This window comes from Sarcophilus harrisii, chromosome 6 (assembly GCF_902635505.1).
Source record: "Sarcophilus harrisii chromosome 6, mSarHar1.11, whole genome shotgun sequence".
NCBI classification, from domain to species: domain Eukaryota; kingdom Metazoa; phylum Chordata; class Mammalia; order Dasyuromorphia; family Dasyuridae; genus Sarcophilus; species Sarcophilus harrisii.
The window spans coordinates 247,301,200-247,318,750 of record NC_045431.1 but is presented as its reverse complement, the minus strand read 5'-3'; the positions used below and the strand labels follow the sequence as shown (position 1 = coordinate 247,318,750).

General features: G+C 35.8%; 1 protein-coding gene across 2 annotated transcripts; it reads left to right on the top strand.

Moving 5' to 3' along the window:
- The first annotated feature begins 4,011 nt into the window (after positions 1–4,011).
- On the top strand, positions 4,012–15,681 carry LOC100916236 (glycine N-acyltransferase-like protein 2). Of its 2 annotated transcripts, none has more exons than XM_012552895.3 (6): positions 4,012–4,082; positions 6,286–6,405; positions 8,222–8,329; positions 10,721–10,847; positions 12,848–13,028; positions 14,612–15,681. In XM_012552895.3, the coding sequence occupies exons 2-6, from the start codon at positions 6,328–6,330 to the stop codon at positions 15,036–15,038; spliced, it is 921 nt and encodes a 306-aa protein (XP_012408349.1). In that variant the 5' UTR covers positions 4,012–4,082; positions 6,286–6,327; the 3' UTR covers positions 15,039–15,681. The 2 variants fall into 2 exon arrangements, with proteins under 2 accessions (XP_012408349.1, XP_031797820.1); XM_031941960.1 differs by lacking the exon at positions 4,012–4,082 and adding an exon at positions 5,565–5,739.
- Positions 15,682–17,551: the final 1,870 nt, after the last annotated feature.

The window sequence follows — 17,551 nt, the reverse complement described above, 5'->3', positions numbered from 1 at the left end:
GGAAAAAAGGGTGATCTATAGTATCAAAGACTTCATAGAGGTTGATAAGATAAAGATTGAGAAGAGACAACTGGTTTTGGCAACTAATAAATCACTAGTTATTTTGAAGAGAATAGCTTTGGTGGAATGATAAAATGAGAAACTTGATTTAAGGAATGAATAAGAGACTAAAGGAAAGAAAGTGGAAATATTTAGTGTAGATGCCTTTTCCAGTTTAGCCACAAAGGGCAAAAGAAATATAGAATGACAGCAAGCATGGAAGGATCTATCTAATAAGGTAGTTTTTTTTTCAGGATAGGAAAGATGTAGGCACGTTTATAAGCAATAGGAAACGAGTCATTAGACCAGGAGAGATTGAAAATAAGTGAAAGAATGACGGAAGAGAGAAATATGTTGGGAGGCAATGGCATGGAATGGAATCACTCAAAAAATTAGAAAGGTTAGCTTTCATAAGGAGTTAAGGTCACCTCATTTTCCCATTGATTTTCCTTTTCCTCTTCCCTCAAGGGACAGTTTCAGCTGGGGATAGAAGGCTGAAGGTTACATTTAAGATCCTAAGCTCTAAAGGCCTTGATAGTTTTAATGTTCTTAAAAACAAACATTTTTTCTAATGGCAAATATTCTAAGACCACTTTCATTCTATTACTGTCATTCTATTACTCTCTGATCTCTAGAAAAATCTATCTGAAAATCTACTGGGAGGGATTTGACAGTAGAATGAGAGAACATTATAGGTCAGGACAGTGAGCATTTCTCCATCTACCACTCCAGGGTTGTGGATTGTACTTACCTTATGCTGTGGGAATTATAACAATGGTGTTGTCATTCTAACACTAATCTTAGTTTTATAACAGAAGGACAATGAGTTTAAGATTTCTGTTAGTTCAATTATTCCTTCAGTTTAAGTAAGAAACTTTCTACTTGAGAAAGTAGAAACTCAATGGTACTATGGGTGGGCTCTTTGGGTTTCTTGATCAATTTTGTTCCAACAAAACATATACACATACAACCTCCATCCCACCTATAGAACCACACAAAATATATACCTGTAAGACACACATAACACACATAAAACATCACCCATCACTTACACAATATATACAGCCCCACACACGACATATATACCTGTAAGACACATATAACACACATAAAACATCACTCCCTCACTTACACAATATGTACAGCCCTACACACAACCTATATACCTGTAAGACACATATAACACACATAAAACATCACCCCTCACAGTATACAGCCACACACACAACATATATACCTGTAAGACACATATAACACACATAAAACATCACCCCTCACACAATATATACAGTCCCACATACATCATATATACCTGTAAGACACATATAACACACACAAAACACCCCCTTCTCACTTACACAATATATATAATACCACACACAACATATATACCTGTAAGATACATATAACACACACAAAACAGCACCCCCTCATTTATACAATATAGACAGCCTTACACACATGATTGATATATATATATATACATATATATATATATATATATATATATATATATATATTTAACACATATCTCACACACTCAAGGAGATGTAGGTCCCAAAGCTTAAATGAAACAATACCAAATAGGAATTGGAAAGATAAAGGTGACTTATGTGTGTTAATTACCTATTCTTATTTGAAGGGAAGAGTATATACAGCAGTCACCGGTTAAAGGGAAGGGATAGTTCTCCCTTACCCCATAAAACTGATCAGTTGCCAATCTAACTATATCTACCCAGCATCTTTTTCCTCAGACATCTTTTCTCTACTCACAAAGCAGACACCTCAGTTCAGGCCCTCGACACCTCTCACCTAGATCACTGGAATGACCCCTTAATAGATCTCCCTGCTTCAAGTCTGTACATTCAAATCCACTGATTTCCTATTGCCTCTAGAATAAGCTATAAACTCTTCTGTTTACCTTTTCAAGACCTATACAACCTGTTATACTGTTGTTGTTTTTTCAGTTTTGTGACTGGGTTTTCTTGGCAGAGATACTGAAAGTGGTTTGCCATTTCCTTCTCCAATTCACTTGAGAGATAAGAAAACTGAAATAAACAGGAGTAATTGATTTTCCCAGAGTCACACAGTTAATAGATATGAAGATGGATTTGAATTCAGAAGGATGTATTTTCCTAACTTCAGACTTGGCCCTCAATCCATTGTACCAACCAGCTGCCCCATGGAATCTGATTCCTATCTACCTTTTCAATGTCATTAAAACTATCTCCCCCTTTCATACTCTATGACATTTCTAATGTAACTCTGGCTCTGCCATCTAATGTTCCATCTTCCAGATCTGGATCTCTGTACTGGCAATTCTCCAGGGCTGTCAAGAATGTGCTGGAACCATCCCCTACCCATTCACAAGTTCCAATCACTAAATTTTCAGTGGAAGAGACCGTTTATGCCTTAGAAATTGATAACACTACAAATCAGGGCTTGATTTATTGCTATATTGGTTGTCTATCATTAAGAAAACAAGAGAAAAATTCAATAAAGCAAATTTAACTTAAAAGTACATCATACAGAAAATGCCAATCTGCATTCAGAAAAAGAACTATGGAGATTGAATGTAAATCAATACATGTGATGTTTGCTTCTTTTATGTTTTATTTTCCTCTCCCATACGTTTTCCTTTCTGTTCTGATTTTTCTCTCCCAACATGATTCACAAAACAATGTGTATTAAAATAAATAAATGAATAAATAAAAGTATGCCATATATGTGTATTTTTTCAAAGAAACAGTTGTCAAACTCTTCACTACATACCAGAATGTACTCTCTATTCACCTCCACTTCATAGAATCTTTTAGTTTCTTTAAGATCCATCTTCTTGTCAGATCAGTTACATCCTCTATGTGAAACTTTATCCTGATTCCTTCAAATGCTAATGTTCCTTTACATGGACCTTGTAGTCAACTATTTTGTAGATATTTGTAGTTATTAACTTTATATTAATGCCACGTGTATTCTTCTATCTACTTATTTCCCTCATTTGAGCATAAGGATTTCTTATATTTCCTATATATACAATACTTTGAAAACCTTAAAATATTGCATAAATGCTAGTACACATACACACACACATATATATATATTGTATAATATATTATATATAATAATATGATATGTATATAATTATTATAGGGCAGCTAGACTGCACAGAGTTTAGAGCACCAGCTCTACATTTGGGAGAAACTGAGTTCAAAATTAGCCTCAGGCACCCACTAACTGTGTCATTCTGGGCAAGTCACTTAATTCTATTTGCCTCAGTTCTCCATCTAAAAAATGAAATAGAAAAGAAATGACTAACTACTCTAGTATATTAGCTAAGAAAACTCCAAATGAGATCATGGACTGTCAAATGTAACTAAAATACACAACATTATTATTAATGATTATCTTTATTATCATATTTCCTCATGAAGAAAAAGAATATTTATAAAATGTTTTATAAAGCTGAAGTACTATGTAAGTGCTAGCTGGTATTATTAATATTAATATTACTTTATTCCCATTGCCCAACACAGTGCCTGAAGAACTTAATAAATACTAGTTGAGTGGTTTTTTAAGCACATAAACAATCTTTACCCCATTTAACAGATGGGGAGACTGAGGCTTAAAAAGGGTCAAATAACATTGCAAACATCATACCAGGATTTCATTCAATTTTTCTAACATCTCTGCTCTCCTTTATGACATCCTACATATATGTGGATAAAGGCACTTCAGGTTAAGACTCCAATGAAGAATTAAAGAACCATTGAGATTCTCAGAAATTATGACTACGTGTTTTCTGGAGACATACAAGAGCAGCTTTTAAATTACTAGGATGAGAAATTATGTATTCTTTCTATTTAATATATTAAATATCCAGTTTAAAATAGGAAACAGAACTTGGATTGTTTTTGTTAAAAATTGGGTCAGAGTGACTGACCAAAGGGCAGCTTCATCAAAGGTCAGACTCTAACCAATTAACCAAGGGAACTCTGAGGAAAGCAACTGCCTTCACCTTGCTCTCCGTTTTCTCCATTTTCTAGGTGAGTTCGACAGTTTTATGTACTTTTTTAAATTAATCCTGGCCCTGCTGCCCATATTAGCATATAGTTATAAAAATAGATACTTCATCTAAATGTTTCTGTGTCCTTATTGGATGTCCATTAGAGATAACCAAAAGAAATCTCCTTTGGTGACTGGTCAATGAACTTAGAATTTCTTTTCATTCCAATATCAACCTCAAATAAGAGAGTTCCAGCATGTCAGTTCCACTCCTACTTCTCCACAAAGACAGCTCATGTTTGTGTGGTGAATCCTTAGTGGAGTAAATTTTGAACTTAGATCTCTGGAGTAACTCTGTGATCTAGGACCAATCAGTGATCCCTTTTTCTCTAGATTTTTCTTTTGTTAATAGAACTATAGCAGTGTTCTTGCCTCTAAAATAACAAATCAAAACCTAAACATATTGGCTTAAATAGATGATATATTTTCTCCACTGAATTTGTTTTTATTTATATATAATATGTATATATATATATATAACACATATATATATACACACACATGAGTGTGGTCTATAATTACACCCTTTGTAAAAGAACAATACGAAAGGAATGAGGGCCATGGGAGTGGTGATGATAAAAATAAATGAACCCTTATAATAAGGTCAGTATCTTTTCAGTTTCTCTTTCTTCCATTCTTCTCTCCCCTAATCATTACAACATGAGTTAGGTTAATATTTCCCTAAAAGTTAACAAACCTTTCCCCAGGACCTAATAGACACAATAATGAGTCAAGGTATAAGCTGTACCTCCCCTGTGGCAGCTTTTTGGAACATATTGGTATAGCTTCCTGCTTGCCAAAAAGCATAAAAAGGCCGACTCATGGGATTCCTTAAGGGCTAGGGGTACCTTCAGACCAGACAGAAGTCCCCAAACTAGGCAAATCACCACATCCTATCCTGCTGGCCACGTTTGTGTACAGTGATAAATATTTCTGTATCCTTGCTGATGTTCTTTGTATGCTAGGGATTAAAGGAAATCTCCTTTAGTGACTGTTCATGAACTCTCAGTATCTCCTCTCATTCCAACATCAACTTGAAATGACAAAGTCCAGCCTGTCAGTCCTACTCCTAATAAAATCTTTACCTGAAAGATTTCTCCCTCCCCATCATGGTCAATAGTATAATTGACCTATATTATATTCTATATATTCTATATTCTATATATTATATTCTATATAGTATATCATATATCTATATTATATATACTAAGTAGTATATATAATATAGTATAATATAATATAATAGTATATATAGTAATACTATATACTAAATCGTAAAGGGCTGAAACTCTTGAGTGGATGCATTGAGGTCTGGACAGCTGAGCACTTGAGGATAATTACCGACTGATCAATATTCTATGGGCATATGCTTGGAAAATGGCCCTTCCCACTATCCTGTGCTGGCTCGATGACTGGTGTATATAGAGGATTGTAGGAGGGACTAACGAGGTAGAATAAGATGAGCCAGGGTCATTTTAGCAATGGGCGAGGAAGGAAGAAGGCAATTGCGGAGATCCTGCTTCCATCCGTTCACTTCTACCCCTAAAGACCAAGAATAAAGACTAAGGACTTTTGCTTATCCTGACTCTGGCTGATTCTAAGATATCCTGGGTATTAGCGCGGTCATCACACTAAATAGTATGTGTATATATATATATATATATATATATATATATATATGTGTGTGTGTGTGTGTGTGTGTGTGTGTGTGTATAAATATATATACTATATATATATATGTGTGTTTGTGTGTGTGTGTATAAATAGATATACTATAGGGGCTGGTGATGCAGATTGCCTTTATTTAGGTAATATCATTTCTTATCAAGCAATTTTTATTTCTGGATTTTGTGTACTACTTAAAAAAGAAGAGACCTTGAATCTTAGTCACTTTGAGGGTCTCATTAGTCATAGTGTCAAAGATAGTGGCTGGTCCTATGGAAACCCTCAGACTTTTATGATACTAAAGGATATCCTGCATTCCCTAAGGGAAATATTGAAAGACTGCATTTCCCAAGTACCCAAGCAACTCAAGATGGTAGGACCTAATTTAGTCCTTTGGCCTCTGAGTCAAATCAGACTGAAATTGAGAGTCAGATTCATAGTCCATCATGACTTACTTTATTTCTACTTTCTCACCTTTTTGAGAAATCCCATTCATCTCTTAACTCCTTTTATTCCCAGTGTTTTGGTTTGAAGGGCAAAGAGGTGGGAACTATCATAGAAATGCTTCTGTTGCAAGAGGTCCAGATGCTGCAGGCTCTACACCGGTCCCTGGCCAAAAGCATCCCAGAATCCCTAAAGGTGAGTCAGGGTGGAAGCTGTCAGAGACTAAAGGAGATGCCACTATCCCTGATGATTCCCTTGTACTAAAATGAGAGACTCGGAGCCAAGCAGGAAAATGGGCAGAGTCTCAGTTACTCCTTCTGCCAAGCAATATTTCTTTGCTCCATCCCATCCTTTCTTGTCTCCTCACACTAACACTCTGTTCTGCTTCCTTGTAGGGGTAAAGACACAGTCACTCATGACTGCTAAACCTCCAGGACAATTTAGTCAATGTGCTGAAAGCCATCTAACATTTCAAGGGTGTTTGAAGGACTGGAGCTTTCCTCCTGTTATCCTTCTCTGAAACTAATGATAGCATTAATAGAGCTTTCGCAATGCATTTTATAGATGTGATCTTCATAAGAATCCTGTAAATGTAGATGCTATTATAATTTTTATTTTTAGATTAAGGAAACTGAGGCAAACAGGTTAAATAGTTTATCCAGGATCCTGCAGTTACTGTTTGAGGAAGGATTTAGCCCAGGACATCCTGACTCAAAGTTCTAACAACATCCATTGCACCACCTAGTGGTCTTCAATACATAAATGACCTACCTCTTTTTACAATATTCTCTTTCTTACAGGTTTCCTTTTGCATTCATGACATCACTGGAAATGTGCTGCTGCTGCTTATTTGTAATAATTGTCATTCTCTGCAGTGTCCTCCCATGCACCCAATTTTTTCATTATGTTCAATTTATAGCATCGTTGGAAAAATATTTGTCTATTTCCATTCAACAAACATTTATGTTAAAACTTATTGTACTTCAAATTATATGCCAGGCTCTGATGTTACACAGACAAAAATAAAACAATCCTAGCTCTCCAGAATTTTATATTATACTAAAAGAAGATGATGTGTATTGTACTTCTGGAGTACAGAAAAGTAAATATGAAATAAATTCAGGGGGAAGAGAGAGAGACAGCAAACAGAGACACAGAGAGATAGAGAGAAAGAGGTAGAGACAGAAATAGGGACAGACAGAGCACAGTTCAGAGGATCAGCAGAAGTGTCATGGGAAGATAAGTCAAGATTTGTTACATTAGAGCCTAATACATTAAACTGGGGACAAGAAAGCTTGTGGTACCTTTACAAAAAAGAGTGAAGTTTGGAAGGGGATTGGGATTCGTGTGGAAGCTCAGTTTTGTTTGGACGACGCTGATGGAATATTGAACTGGTATCTCCAACAGTAATTGAAAATTAAGAACTGGAGTCCAGGAAACACATGAGAGTTGCATAAATATGACAATGAATAAACAATTGAGTTTATGTATTAGGAAGCAACTTAGCACTATTTAACATGCTGTGCAATTTCCAAATGCAACTCTTCTTCAATCCTGACCCCGACTTATCATCCATCTGCCTCTCCTGTTTAATAAGCCTTTGGGGGCGAATTGAAGATTGAAGAGCTATAGAATTGGAAGCTATTGTTATTATTATTAATATTCTTCTACCTCACAGGGTAAGATCAATATCTTTATCCCCTGGAGAAATTCCTGACTCTTACTAAGAAATCTGTAGGATACAGTAGAATTATGGGAAGCAGAAAGAGAAAAGAAGAACAATGGAAAGAGATGGGATGGCCCAGAGAAAGGAAAAAATGTTCTTTTCTGAGATATTAAAGAACATGGATAAATATAAGCATTAATATCTCCATTTGTCAATGAAAACCACCAATGGACTTGGAATAGAGCTATCATCTTCCTCATTTGCAGATCATACTTCCCTGCCTGACAACTTTGATGAAATGATGAACCTTCTCCAGTCTCAGCTGTCTCTTTCTTCTTACTGCAGGTGTATGGCTCCATTTTCCACATCAATCGAGGAAACCCCTTCAACTTGGAGGTTCTAGTGGACTCTTGGCCAGAGTATCAGACCGTCATTACCCGGGCCCCAAAAAAGGTAGGATCAAGCAATTAACAAACATTTATTATCCAACTGTTGTGTGCTAGGTACTGGGAATACAAAGACAGAGATAAAAGCAGCTGCTGACCTCAAAAACTTTCATTCTATTGGGGTAGACAGCATGTATGTGTAAGTAGACATTAAATATATCTCAAATGAATACAAAGAGATTTGAAAGGAGATCACTATTAACTAGGAGCAATCAGGAAAGGCTTCATTTATTTTGAAAGAAATGCTGAAAGATTTCTAAGAGCTAGAGTTGAAAAGAGAGAGCATTTCTGGTATGGGAATCAATTTGTACAAAAATTAAAAGTTGAGCCATTTGATGGAGAGAAGGCCGAAGACCAGGGCCACTGTCAACAATTCTTCCACTTAAAACCCAATAGATTTAAATATAGGGAAATGAAGGGTACCATTCAGAAAAAGCTCTTGAATTCTTGATACTAGTTGATGATAGTGTCTCTCCATAGGGATTTCTTCTCCCTTATGTGAGAACTTGCTATAAATGTGACATTGTCTTCCACTTTGATGCTTTCTTGACTAGGTAATCTCTCTAGCTTTCTTTTTTAATAATTTATTTGGCTTCCTCCCTTAATAAAAACAGTGCACGATTCTTAAGACTCTGTTTTTTGTTTTGTTTTTAATTTTTCTAGTTCAGTTTCATTATCTGGAAATACTACAAGATATGACTTTTTAAAAGAAAATTAGTAGTACTGCTTTAAACATATCTTACAGCCATCTTCAGGGTATCTTAAGAACATTAAAGTAGTTTGGAGTTGCAAAAAAAAAAAAAAACTTTAAAGATCATCTAATCTGGCCCTTTCATTTTTCAGATGGGGAAACAGACCTATAGAATGGAAGTTAATTGGGCGAGTTCAGACAGGGAGCAAATGGGACAATCAGCAGCCAAATTCAAACCCTCTGATTACAGATACTCTTTTTCTTTTAATTCTCCATTCACTTTTCTAAGCATTGAATATAATGGAATATGTTTGGAAGGAAGAACTTATTCTTTGGAAACCCCCAGCCAGTGTCAATTTAATAATCTCTATGTGCTGTCTGTCATTGATCTCAGCCTTAAAGTTTTCCCATTTGGACAGGGTTATCCTAGCATAGCTTTTGAAATCACAGGATCATCTCCATATCATGACAGGGCATTAGTGAAATAGACTAGCAAACTGTCCTACTTCCAACCATACCATTTAAAAATTTAAAAGATGGGTAATTACTTGGGTTGTAGCCTATATCATTTCTGAGGCTTCTTATTCTAATTCTTTCTCCCAGTGCTTGGTCAGATCTAAAGAGCTTGGTTATATCTCCCTTTAAGAGTGCTAGGGATACCCCTAAGGACTTGGGGTAATTAATGCCATTGGCTGAAGCTTCCATCAGTGTTCTTCTCTAATCTTCAAAATTACTAGGCAAGAATTATTATAGTTACCCACCCTTATGTAGCTCTTAGAAAATAATATTTACTAAGATTAACAACGTAGGAAAGAATGATCGATATGAAATATTCTTCACACACACACAAAAAAGTGTTACAAATTCTTCCACAAGTAAAGTCCAAGCCACTCAAAGTGGGCTTGAGTTTAGAAAGTACATATCTTGAGGTTGCTGCAACTCCTTCCCTTCTATTTGTTGGCTACACAAGAACTTCTCCTTAGGCATAGAATAATTTCTTTGCTAAGTCCTTTGTGGAAAAGTGAATCCATATCCTGTATGTCCATGGTTAGCAATACCATCAGCTAATCTAGCAAAACTGACAGAAGTTGCATGGAAAGCTGGGAAGTCCAGCATGCTCCGAACCTTTCAAAACTGGCAAGATTTTCTGGCCACTGGATAAAGATAGGGAGGAGAGCTGATCAAGACCAGGTAATGACCAATACAGATAAGAAAGATCAAAGGTGAGATTTGAAGTCAATTCTTCTGATTCCAAATCTAGTACCCTCTCTACCATACTTCCTGGTTGCCACCTAACTTATATGTAAATAACCTTTACATTCTACAATTAAATATTGATTCTGATGTTTCCTGAGATGAGCCAGAGTTCTTAAAAGATGTTCCTGGGAAGTCCAAGTGCTGGAAGGTCTTACCAAGCTAAAGAGGCCCAGAGTATGAACAGCCCATCATCAGAAAACTAACCACTATGTGATGATTTTTTTCAGTCACATTAACTCAATAATACCATATATTATAATATGGAAGATTTATCATGTATCATTAGAGAAGCTATCAATCAATTTAAGATTCTACCTCTTGAGGTTTCTTAGCTCAAGTCCTTTCCAATTGCCTCTTTGCTTTGACCCTTTGACCAAATCAATCTGCAGTAAAGTTTTCTCTTTGGAGGCAGACCTTTGACAATAATATCCTTTAACTCATCCTGTACAGAAAATGACTGATGATATGGATCATTACACAAATACTTACCACATCTTCACCAAAATTCCTGAAAGATTGCCAGAAATACTGGAATCCGATAACATCATCAACTGGGATCAGATTCTCACTATACAAGGTAACTGCTTAGAAGCAAATGAACTTTTAAAAAAATAATGTGATATTTGTCAAGCAACAACTCTAAAAAGGTACCATCATAGGAATTTATTATATAAAGATAAATATGGCATAATCCCTATCCTCAAGGACCTTCAATCTAGTGAGGAGACAAGACAGATGGACAAGTAACTCAAGCAAAAATTGGGATATTAGTATTAGGTTTTATTATTTCTATTTTAGGACTAGGATCCCTCTTACCAAAGACATGAAATAATTTCTCCAACATCACACATCCAGAAGTGGCAAAGCTAAGATTCAAACAAATTAAATTCAATTAAGTTGTAACTTCCTTGAAAAGAGATTCTGAGAGAAGATAGTATGGTGTCTTTCTTGAACTCTATTCATGGCTTTGTCATTGCCTTACTGTTTAAGTCTAACCAGCATTCCTTCTTTCTAGACTTGGGTGTCATTTAAATTGAAGTGCATGGAGTAGATGATATTGAAGATTATGCCATTGTTAATATTTTTTCATGTCAAATATGAGTTTTCTCTTTTCCCCTCCTTTGTACGTAAAGATTCCTTTACATCACCTTTTCTTCTCTCATCTTTTATTCTACTCTCCAAGGGAGAGAGCTCTTTTCCTCACCAAGATTAATCCTTCTACTTGTGCATTTGATGCTTTCTTTTTTCTACTCTCCTCTCAGAATTAGGCGCATCAATAATTTCTACTTGTTATTCCATTTTCAGATACTGTTTGTTCAATGCCTAGTCAAAATTCAAAAATATATACACACCTTTCCCACCTATAAAAATATTTAAGTGACTCTGAAAATTCTCAGTTTAATGTTTTGTATCTCATTCCTCTGATAGTCAAACTCATAGAGTCATCGATTTTTATTTATTCCATTTCCTTACCTCCTATTCTTCAACCACTTGTAATTTGCCTTCTGACTCAACCATTCAACTGAAATTGCTCTCACCAAGCTTTCATTGGGTCTCCCAATCCCTAATTCTAAATATTCTCTTTCCTTGGCTCACATGAAACCGATTTGTTTTCTTCCTATTTCTATGACCAAGTTCAACTTCTGCCATCGATACTCAAATTGTGTAAACTTGAACAAGTTATTTAACTTCCCTATGTTTTAATTTCCTCCTGTTTTCAAAATGAAATGACTGGAGTATATAGACTTTATCAAAGGTCCCTTGCCAAATCAAACACTCTTTTAATTTATGATTCTAAGTGTATAAAAAGGTTATAGACAAATATCTATGAGAAATGTGAGTAAGAGAGTATTTATTAAGCCCTGAGTATATGTAGGGCACCGTACTAATACAAATACAAGCAAAAAAGAAATACAGAGGTCATGAAAAGATCCAGGAGAGGAATGAAGATGTGAACGTTGGGAACTTCTGGAAAATAGTGGCTCCAGGAGGAATTCACTTTTCAATCAATAAACACATTAAGAACTTACTCTGTGCAATTTCAAACAATAAACACACTAAGCACTTACCATGTATGATCAGACAGAAAACATTCCTAACGTGGGGAACAAGAGAAGGATGAGATATAGAGGAAAAGACATTATTGGCACAAGAGCCAAGGTATGGAGGGGATGGATCAATTGCCAAAAGGTAAAAATGAGTAAACATGACAGACTTTTTATCTTTACTCATTTAATTAGAGAGGGACAGACCAATTCAGGCACCTGTGACTCTTCCAAAAGTGCCTAAAATGTATGTCCCAGTGTCCTGACTTACTGAATAGAGTTTAGAATCATAGAGAACCAGCCGGGATCACAGAGTCATGGATTTAAGGTTAATGAGGATCTCAAAGATCATCTAGTCCAATCTACTTGTTTTACAGAGGGGGAAACTGAGACTCAGAGAAGTGACATAATCACTTTTCAAGGAAATGATAGAACTGTCTCTAATCACCAATGCAATGTTATTCACATTAAGCTGTGCTCTCTCAGAAGATGAAAAAAACAACTAAAGCAAAGGTTGCCTTTCTCTCTTCAGGTTGCCAACAAGGCTTGGATGAAAAGATAAAAAGTATTGCAGCTTCAAAGGCAGTACAAATAGATTACTCCAAGAGATTTCTCTATGCCACAGAAGCAATACTACAATTAAAGTCTTCCAATACAAGAATGTTTGGGAGATCCCATGAAGAAATTATCCAAAATACTGGAAAGTTTAGGAGGTAGGAACATGTATAGCCTCCCATTCTAATATCATATCCAGGGTTGTTAATAATCAAAGGCTCAAATTTTATCATCTAAGGTTTATGGCATGAAATGGACATTTACAAGAAATCAGGTATTCCTGATCATCCACTAAGGTCCCATTAGTAATACAGAAGCAGACCTGGGTGGCTATGAGAACTCAAGTTCTACCAAGTCTAACCATATGGATAACCATACCGACAAAAGACAGTATGCCTTGGATAAGTCCAACTAACTTTCTATGGGGTTAACTTGATTGCTGATTATGTTTGGTCATTTTAGTAGAATGGAAATAAAAGTGTGTGTGTGTGTGTGTGTGTGTGTGTGTGTGTGTACTAACTACAAAATCCTCTGGTTCACAGATTTCCAGGAGAGAGAATGATTTCACATTTCAACAAGAGCAATCATGTATTAGCACAATCTGGGATCATAAAGAACATCCTGAGGGAAGAAGCAATTTTCTCTAAATTGTCTGACGTTTTGCAGGCTCCAGATGTTGACTTCCCTCTATCTGTCTCTCTTGAAGTCTTTCAATTATCTGGAGAAATCCCTTCTCCATTCATTCAGCTAGACAATAGGTTCGATGTTCTATCAGCCAATCAAGAATCACATATCCCTCTTCATTCATAACCCATAGCTTCCAAAGGCTATCCCTCAGAACCTGGCAAACTGGGCAGAAATGTTACTTAAGCCTCTTGAGGTCTGGGATTGTTTCCCTCTGTACCACCATATCAAATACAGTGTCAGATACAGTAAGCACTTACTGATGATGTTTTCCAAGCAACATTGGAGGAATGTCTAAATTATGATTTGTATTGAAAAGAAAGTTTGACAAGGCATTCAATAAATATTGTGTGGTGTTATTCTACTGAACGCGGAAGATGTGAAAATAAATGAAAAATGGCCATTTGCTTTTGGAAATTTACAGCCTAGTAAGATTGATGAGACTGCACCAATGAATATACTAGCTTAGGTTGTGGTAAGTGAATAAAAAAGCAAAAAAATGATGAGATCAGTTAAGGAAAATATCATTTCACCTGAAAAATGCTGGATCTCTAGCTGGAAGAGTCAGACCTTAGAGGTCATTCAGTATGATCCTTTTGTTTTGAATTTGAAAAAAATCAAGATTCAAGGAGTTGTTTGAAAATGTTTTGAATATGAAAACAGTAATCTTGAAGGAGTTGTTTGAATATGTTTTGAATATGGAAAAATCAATATTTCAGGAGTTGCTTGACCAAGGTCACACAATCAATAAATGAGAGAGTTAGGATTCTAATCCATATGTTCTTGTTAAAAAACAAAACAAAACAAATCAGTCCATTTTCCACTAGACCACATGGGGAGCAGGGAAGGCTTTATGAAAGAGATAAGTTAAAGGAACTTAAAGGAATGGTAGTAAATCAATGTTTGGTGATATGCTTGAAGAGAAAAGAGAAAAGGATATGAGCATCATAGGGATCTAATGTGGAGAAGGCCTGGAAGTGGAGAAACATGGTATGTTTGGGAAATAAGTGGCAATGAAAATAATATTTTACTTTATTCTTTACTATTTCTTTTGCAGCAAAGTTGGTAACCTCAAACCTACCTTATTGGATGTCTCCCATTCTGAGCTGGTGAACAACAACTGGAAATTTGGAAAGAATGAGAAAAGCCTGAGATATATCAAAAGCTGTATCCAGAACTTTCCTGGATATTGTCTGCTCGATTCTGAGGGGAATCCCATAACTTGGAGTGTGATGGAAGCTACATGTGAATTAAGAATGGCCTGTACCTTGCCAGGCTATCGAGGCATGGGCATCTTAGGGGAGATGATGAAAGCATATATGCAACATCTTCATCAGAATGAGATTCCTTTTTATCTTCATGTAGAAGATATGAATAAGAATTCCCACAAAGCAGTGAGGCGCCTTGGTTTTCGTGCCATGCCTTGTGAATGGCATGAGTGGAAAAGCATCCCAATTAGATTTCAGCAACTGCCCAAGTTCTAACTCGGGCTCCCAGTTTTGAGTTGTGCACTCCATTTTGTATTTTATGCCTTAGGTACAGACAGGATGTCCCTATCTCATCCAGGCTAGAAATGCAACATCATTCATGGTTCCAGCCCCTCTGCTGACATGCACAGAAGCCTTGACCTGCTCCATTTCTAACCTGGGCCAGTTCATCCCTTCTTCAGCATCTTTCTGGTCTGTGGAACTCAGAAGTCAGAAGGAGTTGAGCTCCTGCTCAAGCAATCCACTAGACTCAGCCTTCCCTAATCCATGCTCTGCCAAGCCCAGCCTTCTTTTCCCAATTTTAGCATAGATACTAGAGACAGCATCCATTGGGGTAAACCTTTGAATATTCAGGACAATGGCCCTCAATTCATTAAGCCAGTTTTATGGAGTTCAAATAGTACCCATACTTCAAACTAACTCCTTGGAAACCTCTCTGGCTGTCCTCCATGGCTAGAATACTCTCCCTTCAATCTCTACCTGGTTTCCTTTAGGAGTGAGCTAATGTCCCACCTTCTATAAGAGTTCTCCCTCCATCCCCCATCAGTACATTTTCCTTTCAGATTACCTTCTATTTGCTCTGTGTAAATCTTGTGTTAAATATTAGCTCCCCTACTTGAATTTTGATTTGTTTATTATTTTTGTTCTGACCCTAAAAAATGGCAAAAAAGGAACATGTCCATATGTACCATAATATGCATATAAAAGAGCAGATCTATGTTGTGTACAGCTTGCCTTGATTTTAAATATATAATAAATTCATCACAAAACAATCAAAGTTTTCTTGCTTCTTTATGATTATTGTTATGACTCTATCCTTCCTTCGTTCTTTTCAGTACATTTTTCAAAATGTTCTTCAATGATGGTCTTTCTTTTTATTTTTTTAATCCTAACCATATTCTTCTTCTCTTCTCACTCCACTATTAATTGTAAAAAAGAAAAGAAAAACTCTTGTAATAAATATATATATTCAAGCAAAACAAATAACTATAGTGGCTGTATCTAAAAATGTGTCATTTTTATCTGGGGGTCCTTCTACATTTGCATCAATTTTCTAGAATTGTGGTTGGTCAGTGTATTATTCAGAGTTCTTTTAGTTTTTCAAAAATTGTTTTTCTTGGCAATGCTGTTATAGTATAAATGTTTTTTCTGGTTTGGCTCACTCACTGACATTAGTTCTACCCAGGTTGTCTGCTATCCATTTCATCACATTTATTTATGTACCATAATTTGCTCATTCAAATCCCATTAGATGGTCAGCACCTTGGTTGGCCACACAAAAACAGCTGCTATAAATATTTTTGGAGATATTGGGTTTTTTTCTCTTTCTTTGATAACTTTTGGGTATAAACCTGGTAGTTTTATCACCAGGTTAAAGATTTTACACAATTTAGAGACTGTTTGGGTCATGGTTTCAAATTGCTTTCTAAAACAGCTAGACCAATTCACAACTTGACTCTAGCTCCAGCTTTCATGTGCCTATTTTTAAGGATGGATAAAACACATAAAAGTGGTGGTCAAGATTTAAAAAAAAAAAAAAAAGGTCCATCTAAGCAGTTAGACAGATTGTGAAGGCAGCGTTAGATTGCCAGGCTTTCCCTAGCAATAATGTGTTGTTTCCAGAAGAAGAATAGGGTAGATAAAGTACATGGCAAGATGTCCATATTGGGTGGGTTAGGATAGCCTAACAGTTTGTTTACATGTTTTTCCCCCCATTAGAGCATGAGTTCCTTAAGAATAGGAACCATGTATTCTCAGTTCTTAGTATAGTGCCTGGCATATAGTAAACCCTTAATAAATGCTGGAGAAAAGGTAGAGAAAATAGGACCAAGAAAACCTCTTATCCAATGATACAATAATGTGCATAGAAAGAACAATAAAACCCAACTGATTGAAGTGAAATTACAATGATCATGCTTGATCCCAAAGAAAACATGGGGGGAAAACATCTTTCCCTGCTTCTAAGTAGAGATGGTAAACTATGGGTGAGCAATACTACATAAAACATCAGATTTTTTCAATGTGTTGATTAGTTTTCCTGATCTTTTTCTTCTTTTTTTTTCTTTTTAAAATTTGTTATAATAAATGACAATACGATAGCAGATAGAGAAATAACTTTTGAGCAGGAAGAACCAGGTGAAAGTCTCACCTCTAACACACTCTGGACACATAAGGTAACTCTAAGCAAGTCACCAAACCCCTAAGAAAAAAGTCTTAAAAGATATTGACTTGCATTGGTAAAGGACTTAATATCTGAATGAAATCAAAAGTTCAGTTCTTATCCAAAAAGGATCACTCTGTAAAAGAGACTAAGAGGAAGGAGAAAATGGAAAATTTAAGTGATATCAAAATAAAACATATCAGCAAAAAAATTTTAATGTTTAATTGTCATCTCCCTTTCAGGCCTTGATGGTCTCTAAGATCTCTTCCTGGTACAAACAAATTTTGACCCTGGAATATGAGCTAAAGAGAAAAATGGATAAAGAAAAATTCAAATAATTCAAATACGA

What these genes read in the sequence shown, in the direction of transcription:
- LOC100916236 (XM_012552895.3), top strand. Translation starts at nt 6,328, where the DNA reads ATGCTTCTGTTGCAAGAGGTCCAGATGCTGCAGGCTCTACACCGGTCC. An exon ending in GCATCCCAGAATCCCTAAAG is followed by an intron (nt 6,406 to 8,221) that starts GTGAGTCAGGGT and finishes TTCTTACTGCAG; the next exon opens with GTGTATGGCTCCATTTTCCA. An exon ending in TTACCCGGGCCCCAAAAAAG is followed by an intron (nt 8,330 to 10,720) that starts GTAGGATCAAGC and finishes CATCCTGTACAG; the next exon opens with AAAATGACTGATGATATGGA.